Raw genomic sequence first — 9,633 nt, forward strand, 5'->3', positions numbered from 1 at the left:
GGTATCAGCTTGAGAATTAGTTGTGCACTGAACCAGAAATGTTGTTGTTTTAAGCTGTCTAAGACATGGCGGTCTAAGTTTTGGGAGGTTACCGGTTACTGAAGGCTCATTCTAACCTGGACATTCACAGGTCTAACCTTTTGAGAGTGATTACAAAGGTGTTACAGTTAGGGTAGCCCAGTGCTTAACACGTTAAGTGACCATGTTTTCAAAGCAAAGGAATATTCTGTTACACATTGTCAAGCACAATTTTTGTGTTCCCTGCTGTTATATTGACAGCATATTACTAGAAGCAGCATAAACATGATAAACCCACACACTGAAACTCTCGGTGGTGATGTGCATGGGTGTTTATCTACCTTAAACAATGGTTCTCAGCTAAAAAATGAAAGTGCATTAAACCAAAGGCTTGATCCTTGTGACATTTTTCTATGATCATGATAATGAGTCACCCATGAAGATCTGGGTTAGATTCGGTTCTCAGCAACCCCAGTGCTTGTCATAAACGACTAAAGGGGTTGAGTGTTCAGGCTCGTTTACTTGGCTGACCCACATCATCCCAACTGTGTGAATCGATGCTCATGACATTAATCACTGGACTGTCTGGTCCAGACTCGATCATGTACAGATCAGAATATTGCTGAGTGTGGCAGTAGACAACATACAAATAAAACTAGGCTGAAACTACACATTCTTAATGACAATGTACATGACGGACTTGGGGTGGGATAATGAATCAAATTATCAAAACTGACTTCCTGTTTCTATATGACTATCCTTTCCCATGCACATGTAATGATAATTAAGAGGTTCATCATTTCACCCACATTATGCCTGTGCACAGAAATCAAATTAGTTTCACCATTATTGCCAAAATAAAAAAAACAATATCTGAACATTATAATGCAGCGGCAAGTATAACTGTGAAATGTATATGACTCTATATTCATCAGCCAATAAGGACTGCTAATACAGAATTTTGCATTTGGAAAAATAAGACAAAATTTGTAAATCAATGCATTACAATAATTATTTAGTCATTTTAGACATGTACATCGCATAATTAGCTTTCACAAAGATAAAAATGAAAAATGGACAGGTTAGTGATCAAAGGCCTAGATGAAGTGGAAGATATGCTTCGAGAGATGCACCGTCGACATTGTCAAAAGGCAACTGAAGTTAACGCGAAAGATAAACAGATCTGTCTGTGGGGAGCATGCCTAACAGTAACACTGCAGAATGCCGTCTCGACCTGCTGTCTCTTCAAGATTATGGAAGGGTCTTAACTACTTTCAGCCTCTATCATCTCGTTAACATTGGTGACATGAACATTTCGATATAACTACACTAAAATAAACAAAAAACATATACCTGGCTATGCACTGCTACCTGTCAAAACCAAGATATCGCATACATCAAGCAGACAAGAATAAAAACACTTTCTGCTCGCAACCATTTGAGTCACGTGATCAAACATATCCAAAGCGCATGCTTGTGTTGACTTCCGCTTGTATTTACTTCCGGTTTCAAGGCATGACAGATAAACGTTTTCCAAAGAAGTGATAGAGTTGGTATGAGGTTTGTTGCTTTTTAACCAAAGACATTCACGTAGGTAGTTAGCTTTAAAAAATTAAAGTTAAGAGTAACTAACGTGTACCAAAGGTTGTGAAAGATAACAGAGCAACTGCTCATTAATAATGATTGTTCGCAACATGACCGTCACGGCGTCACCAATTTTCGTCGTACTCGTAGTCGAAATGATTGGCCCGTGGTTTCATTGTTTTATAATATGTACATTTTAACTTTGAAAAACCTACACACATCACACCTAGGAATTTTGATGTGGACACTGTTTAAACATCAAAAGACCTAAATAATCTCTTTGAATAACAGGGTTTGATTTTAATTCAAAACTAGATTTCATTTTCCAGTCAAATGTGATTTTCAGTGCCACACTCTACTAACTGAGCGTTTGTCGGATCGACGGAAAGACTGCCGCTTGTAACCCCCATTTTGTTATGTTTTTATCAATATCATTTTACACCTAAGAATAGATGGGATTTTTATCACCCTCCTCGCGTTTAGCTGGAATCGGGGGATATAGTATTAGGCTCTGTACGTACGTACGAATTGGAATATCTCAAGAACCATTGACTAGATTCTTTTCATATTTGGTACCTAGCTTCATCACAGTGTAGAAACGTCCAAGTCAGCTTTGGTGACCTTGACCTTCATTTCAAGGTCACAAGGGGATTTTAACGTTTTGCCTGCATGTTAAGCTGTCTCAAGAACCGTTCACTGGATTTTCTTCATATTCAATACAACCGCCTCCGTGGTGTAGTGGTTAGAGCGTCCGCCCGGAGAGCGGAAGGTCACGGGTTCGATCCACGACCGCGGCATACCAAAAGACATTAAAAAATGGTACTTGTTGGTCCCTGCCTGGCGTTCGGCATTAATGGGTACAACGAGCACTGGTCGTCTCGGAGTCAGTATAATGTGTCTGAGTGGTGTATTCATGCTTCACTGCGGAATGGTATCTCAGTGGGCTAGCACTATGAAACCAGCTTAAGTCTGGGCTAGTACAAGCAGCCGCACATACACATGCATGCATGTCGTCATATGAGTGAAATATTCTCAAGCACGACATAAAACCCAATTTCACCTCTCCTCACCTCATATTCAATACCAAGCTTTATTAAGGGAAGGCGCAGGGCCCAGTCGATTTTGGTGACCTTCACATAATTTTCAAGGTCATGGCGACACTTTGAGGATTTCAGCATGTTAACCTGCATGTTAAGCTATCTCAAGAAGCGTTCACTGGATTTTCTTCATATTTCACACCACACTTCATCCAAGGAAGGCGCAGGGTCCAGTCGATTTTGGTGACCTTCACTTTATTTTCAAGGTCACAGAGACACTTTGAAGATTTCAGCATGTTAAATTGCATGTGAAGATAATCAGCAAGATATCGCAAAAAATATTCACTGGATTTTCTTCATATTTGACACCAAGTTTCATCTAGGGAAGGCCCAGGGCTCAGTCATTTTTGGTGACCTTCACATAATTTTCAGGGTCACGACAACACTTTGAAGATTTCAGCATGTTAATCTGAATTGTCAGCAAGATATTTCAAGAACTGTTCACTGGATTTTCTTCATACACTTTCAAGAATTCCCATGAATGTTTTTCAATAAGCAATTTCTTTAGTACTATTTTTTGCATATTTCATACACTATGACATTCATGTCAAGGTCAAAGTCAGTCTCGAAAATATGTGTGTGTTTGAACCACTAAAGAGCAAGATATCAAGAGAGGTTGACTGGTCATGTTTTTGTTGACATTTACCTTCATCTTAAACTTCATTACTTTATAAGTTTGACTTGATAATTTGCGGCGGGGGATTATGTCACCTAAGGGACAATGTTTTATAAAAATCGGATGCTTATTTATTCTTTGGTTTTTTTAAACGTTTAAAGGGGGTTTAGAAGTTTGGGGGAATAAACAGATTTCTAAAGAGATTCAGATGTCAGGACCTAAACTTAACCTTAACTCTAACTCAAACCCTAACATTTTAAGTGGGGGTTATGGGCGGAACTCTTACCGGATCAACCACTATAGTCTGTTTGCAGTGAAAACGTACCGATGAATTTCACTCTAAACAGAAAGGTAAATCGAATAAAATGAAAACAAGATTGCAAATCCTCATAATTTTACCTTGCCAATTGAACATTTCAATCTCAGAATTTTATTCAACTTAGGATAAAAGTTGTTTAACAAACGATCATCGTTTCAAATCGCTTTTATTGGTTTGCATTACAAGGGGGTATGCACTTTAAATGAAACACCGAGAACAAGTAGTGTTGGTTTAAGTTAACGGCCATCACATACAGCACATGCATTTGTTTCACTGTTCCATCTACTGTGCTCACCCCCTTGTAATGCAAACCAATAATAGCGATTTGAATTTATAATCGTTTGTTAAACAACTTTGTTGAATAAAATTCTGAGATTTAAATGTGCATTTGGCAAGGTAAAATTATGAGGATTCGCAATCTTAGTTTCACTTAACTTGATTTACTTTTTTGTTTAAAGTGAAATTCATCGGAAGTTTTCACTGCAAACAGACTATACTAGGCCTACTCTCCTGTATCATCACGTTTTGCTATTTGAACATGATTAAGTACCTTATATATCTAAACAATATCGCTGTCTTGTTTTCACCTTATTCAGTTTATAGCTCCCTAGGATATCCAAAAATCTGGCTGACAGTGACATATTCAAAGCTCATGATAAGATCAATTTTTGAACATGTTGAAATGAGAAAGGTACAATTACATGGTATAAGAGTTGAATCTTGGAAACTTTCCACTTTTGTGCTTTTTAAGTTTATTGTGTTAGGTTTCTTGCCTTGTATCATTTCTTGAAATGACGTCATGGGTCTCCTGCAAAGAGTGAGTGAGTTCGGTTTTACGACGCTTTTAGCAATATTCCAGCAATATCACGGCGGGGAACACCAGAAATCTCCCGCAAAGAACTGAAGCCTGTTAGTGAAGAGTTACTTGGTGCTTTTTAATAAGGTATGTCAAATATTTCCCCAAATACCCATATATTTAGGCACAGAATTGTGAACTTAACTTGCATACTCTTTGAACAGAATGAAATATATGTTGTCTGTATCTTAATAAGTCACGTAGATGTTGACTCAGAAGAATACATTACACTTGATAAAAAAATTGAAACAGCCGAGGAATCTCTTACCTCCTGTTTTAAACTACAATCCATGAGAACAGGGTTCGGTGCAATGGATTTCGTACCCTCCTTCCCCAAGTCTTCCAGGGTGGTACAGTAGCGTAGTGGTTAAAGTGTTTTCTTGTCAATCCAAAGAACTGTGTTTGATTCCCCAAATAGATACTATGTGCAAAGTCTACTTCTTTTGTTCCTACTGTGATATTGATTGAATATTGCTAAAAGCTGTGTAAAACTATTTTCTCGCACTCACTCACACAACTCAAGGTTCAGTGAGACAAATCAGGCCAAGTATTGATACATTGTTGATATTGGTTGTGTGAAGTGCTAGAAAGCTGTAAAATCACATCTAAGGGAGATAACTTGCAAGTGACTAGACAGTAGGTTACACATCCACATTTATAAATGAATAGTTTTGAAATGCAAAAACAATGCCAAATAAAACAATTTTGAAACATACAAAGTCTGTAATAAGTTAATTATAAGATTTTCATCCCTACACACCTCACTGACTGTGACATACCCCAGTGAAGAATCAGGTTAGAGTAGTACCTCGGCAATCAATAATTATTGTAAGAGGCAGTGATCATTGACTTGGTTGATACATGTCATTGTATCAGTCTGATATCTTGGGGTACGAATATTGCTGAGTGCAAACAAAAAAGCAAACAAAACACCAAAATAACTGTTATTAACACCACTAACTAAACTAAACTCACTCACTCACTCCTTGATTTGCTGGATGCATAACAACATACCCTGTTTAATATCAAATCACAAGCTCCACTGCATGACTCTATATATTTTTCATTTGGTAAATGGGAAAAAAAGAAAGAAAGAAATTCTTGAGAATGCCACTGCCTCATATTCTATATCAAATAACTATTTTGAAGAATATCTAGGAAATAATATTGCATTCAGAATTTTACGCTATGCAGAAATTTGCATCCAGTATGCACAAATGTCCCGAATGTCACCATTGTTGCAATCAGTTTGAGAGACATGCATGTGCATGCCGCAAAATTAGTGAACTAGTCTTGAGCATGAATTTAGATCCTCTTCACCTTTATAACCATAATATTAGACAAATGGATGTTGAGCCATGATATGACATCAGTTACATTTACAGAAATCATATGCCATTTTGTAATTTTCAGATGAACTTATCAGGATGAAAAAAATCCAAATCTTAACAGCAAAGATGTCTGCTGAAACACAGCCACCAGATGGCAGCGCTGAAGATATGTCTGCAGACTCAGGCACCGAAGACAAATTATCTTCAAGTGTAACTCTTATCAGAGAAAACATCTCTAAACCGGCTCTCGCAACAGATAATTGTAAAACAACTCGCGATTGCTCTTCATCAACCACCTCAGCATGTACCAGCGCAAAGGAGGACAAGAAAAAGGACATTTTCAGTAATCTACCAAAATTTGACACCCAGGACTGGTACTCACACAAATGTTTCGACAGATATTGGAGTCACTATGGATACGTGATGAACTGGTATAAGAAGCACGGACATGTGCAGAGGTCTCTTCAGAAGAAGCTGAGCTACCATAGGTCATACCCATCATACCAAGCAGCATATTCTTATCCGTCTTTCTCATACCAGCCTTACTCTTATCCTTACTCTTATCCTTACTCTCATCCTTACTCACATTCTCAGTACATTCATAGACAGACTCCAGTCAGGTCAAGGAAGGGGAGAGGGAGGGCAAATTGTGCTGTGTCAGGGATGCCGAGTCAGCCATCTGTTCCTCTTAAGAGGAAGCAAGGGGATATTGATATGGACGTAGAAAGTGATTTTGCTGATGCAGTGGAAGTAGGTGATGATGATGTTACATGTGATGTGACGCCAGCGGGAGGGGAGGATGTTGCCTCCCAGATGGAGATGGAGATTTCTGATGAAATGTTGGACTTTTTTGCAACATCTCAAAAACACAGGCAACAGAGAGGTATGCACAATATGTCAGAATATGTTCTGAGATCAGTACCATTGTTTTCACAATGGGACATCACTTTTATGCTGCTTTGATTAATAGCCATGTGATGGTGGTGCTTGGACATATGTCATCGGTTTCCAATTGCGCAGATCGATGCTCATGCTGTTGATCACTGGATTGTCTGGTCCAGACTCGATTATGTACAGACCACCGCCATATAGCTGGAATATTGCTGAGTGTGGCGTGAAACTAAACTCACTCACTTGGTGAGACCAAAATCTCCATTCTCAGCTATTTGTTGGTCCTCGTCAGGTCTCTTGGCATAACATTCTACTCACTCACTCACTCCTTAATAACATAGGTCCTTTGAAGTAAATATGTTCATGGGTTTCCCTTGGTTCTTGGTTTACCAAGATGTGTTCTCATCAACCCATGTTTTTGGCTTACCTTGACAAGATAGGTCCCACAGCAACCCGCATTTCCTTTATAAAATAGGTCCCCACCAACCCATGTTCTTGGGTTTCCTTGATAAGATAGGTCCCCACCAACCCATCTTCTTGGGTTTCCTTGATAAGATAGGTCCCCAGCACCCCATCTTCTTCAGTTTCCTTGATAAGATAGGTCCCCAGCACCCCATCTTTTTGGGTTTCCTTGATAAGATATGTCCCCACCAACCCATCTTCTTGGGTTTCCTTGATAAGATAGGTCCCCAGCACCCCATCTTCTTGGGTTTCCTTGATAAGATATGTCCCCACCAACCCATCTTCTTGGGTTTCCTTGATAAGATATGTCTCCACCAACCCATCTTCTTGGGTTTCCTTGATAAGATATGTCCCCACTAACCCATCTTCTTGGGTTTTCTTGATAGATATGTCCCCAGCACCCCATCTTCTTGGGTTTCCTTGATAAGATATGTCCCCGCCAACCCATCTTCTTGGGTTTCCTTGATAAGATATGTCCCCAGCACCCCATCTTCTTGGGTTTCCTTGATAACTTAGGTCCCCAGCACCCCATCTTGGGTTTCCTTGATAAGATATGTCCCCACTAACCCATGTTCTTGGGTTTTCTTGATAAGATATGTCCCCAGCACCCCATCTTCTTGGGTTTCCTTGATAAGATAGGTCCACAGCACCCCATCTTCTTGGGTTTCCTTGATAAGATATGTCCCCACTAACCCATGTTCTTTGGTTTCCTTGATAAGATATGTCCCCACCAACCCATCTTCTTGGGTTTCCTTGATAACATAGGTCCCCAGCACCCCATCTTCTTGGGTATCCTTGATAAGATATGTCCCCAGCACCCCATCTTCTTGGGTTTCCTTGATAACATAGGTCCACAGCACCCCATCTTCTTGGGTTTCCTTGATAAGATAGGTCCCCAGCACCCCATCTTCTTGGGTTTTCTTGTTACGATATGTCCCCACCAACCCATCTTCTTGGGTTTCTTTGATAAGATAGGTCCACAGCACCCCATCTTCTTGGGTTTCCTTGATAAGATATGTCCCCACCAACCCATCTTCTTGGGTTTCCTTGATAAGATATGTCCCCACCAACCCATCTTCTTGGGTTTCCTTGATAAGATATGTCCCCACCAACCCATCTTCTTGGGTTTCCTTGATAAGATAGGTCCACAGCACCCCATCTTCTTGGGTTTCCTTGATTAGATATGTCCCTAGCAACCCATATTCTTGGGTTTCCTCTGTAAGATATGTCCCAAGCAACCCATGTTCTTGGGTTTTCTTTATGAGGAAATGTAGTACTCAGAAATCTATTTCTTTGTTTGTGTTCCAGAGGCTGAGAAAAAGGAAGACATAGAAAAAGAAAAGAAAGACAAAAGGATCAACATTGAAGATGGTAAGGCAGAATCTAGAATAACATCTGGTCTCTGATATGAACATATTTTACAGACAAAATTTCCTAAATTATTTTCATAAAATATTTTAAAAAGGAGCCCAGAGACTTTATTTTCTGAAATTGAGGTAATCTAGACTTGCCATATATTCTAGACTTGCTTGGACTAAAATAGGTGTGTTTGCTTCTGGATTGGTATGTCAGACTAGCGGAAATGTTCAACAGTCATTTTCTCCTGTTTTCCCTGAATATTTGCCAAGTTTACTGCAAGTGGTTGGAGAGGAAACATTTGTTGGTTCAATTCTCGGCTCCTTCATGCCGAAAGATGTTAAACAGATTGTACTTGTTATCTCCCTTCCTGGTGCTGGGATTAAACAAGGACTGGTTGGCTCAGAGTATAGTGTGTCTGGTTGATATCCGTATTAAACTGTAGCATATTTGAGTGAGCTGGCACTACATGATACTGACAGTACGAGCAACTGTATACCCACACTCATACATGCCTAGGGGCGGTGGGGCAGCCTAATGGTTAAAGTGTACGCTCATCACACCAAAGACCCGGGTTCGATTCCCCACATGGGTACAATGTGTGAAGCCCATTTCTGGTGTCGCCCACCATGGTATTGCTGGAATATTGCTAAAAGCGGGCATAAAACCAAACTCACTCCCTCACTAACTGCAATAGTCTTCACCACTGGACCCATTTTCACTTTACTCACCTCCATAACATGCTGTCTATTAAAATGGTCCCTGTGTTTCAAGCTTTGGTATTTACTGCTTCTGTTACAGTGAGAGGACAGCTGCGAGAACGGACATCAGAGGCTCCGAGTGAGAGGCCCGGACTGCGACGCACGTCAGAAATGAAGCTGTTGTATGGGACAGGTGCAGCCATGATTCACGGCATGGAGACAGCACTGCAGATGACATACGACAGACACCTTGATGCCAACCAGCCCAAATATTGGCCAAATATGCCACTGAGAGTCCACTTTTCAGATTCTTCTTAGACACTGATGATTCGTTTGTAACCAATCCGGAGTTGTGTTGACAGACTTGGACTACATGTTTTTAATAAATAATGTTTGTAATCA

At 39.9% G+C, this 9,633-nt stretch overlaps 2 protein-coding genes across 2 annotated transcripts in view; one reads left to right on the top strand and one right to left on the bottom strand.

Moving 5' to 3' along the window:
* The window catches only part of LOC124272261 (WD repeat-containing protein 17-like), a 28,540-nt gene extending 27,090 nt beyond the window's left edge, over positions 1 to 1,450 (bottom strand). The window contains 1 exon segment of the mRNA XM_046707424.1: positions 1,372 to 1,450. The gene's annotated coding sequence lies outside the window, so the exon portion shown is untranslated.
* Positions 1,451 to 1,585: 135 nt separating this feature from the next.
* LOC124272294 (gem-associated protein 8-like) lies at positions 1,586 to 9,633 on the top strand. The gene is made up of 4 exons (XM_046707465.1): positions 1,586 to 1,608; positions 5,904 to 6,704; positions 8,483 to 8,545; positions 9,332 to 9,633. The coding sequence occupies exons 2-4, from the start codon at positions 5,918 to 5,920 to the stop codon at positions 9,547 to 9,549; spliced, it is 1,068 nt and encodes a 355-aa protein (XP_046563421.1). The 5' UTR covers positions 1,586 to 1,608; positions 5,904 to 5,917; the 3' UTR covers positions 9,550 to 9,633.

The sequence above is a fragment of the Haliotis rubra genome, unplaced genomic scaffold, assembly GCF_003918875.1.
Source record: "Haliotis rubra isolate DU_JTF1 unplaced genomic scaffold, ASM391887v1 Scf168, whole genome shotgun sequence".
NCBI lineage: Eukaryota > Metazoa > Mollusca > Gastropoda > Lepetellida > Haliotidae > Haliotis > Haliotis rubra.

Excerpts from the sequence above, each read along its gene's own strand:
- LOC124272294 (XM_046707465.1), top strand. The coding sequence starts at position 5,918 with ATGAAAAAAATCCAAATCTTAACAGCAAAGATGTCTGCTGAAACACAG. Across the intron at positions 6,705-8,482 it reads AAAACACAGGCAACAGAGAG|AGGCTGAGAAAAAGGAAGAC; the intron begins GTATGCACAATA and ends TTTGTGTTCCAG. Across the intron at positions 8,546-9,331 it reads AAGGATCAACATTGAAGATG|TGAGAGGACAGCTGCGAGAA; the intron begins GTAAGGCAGAAT and ends CTTCTGTTACAG.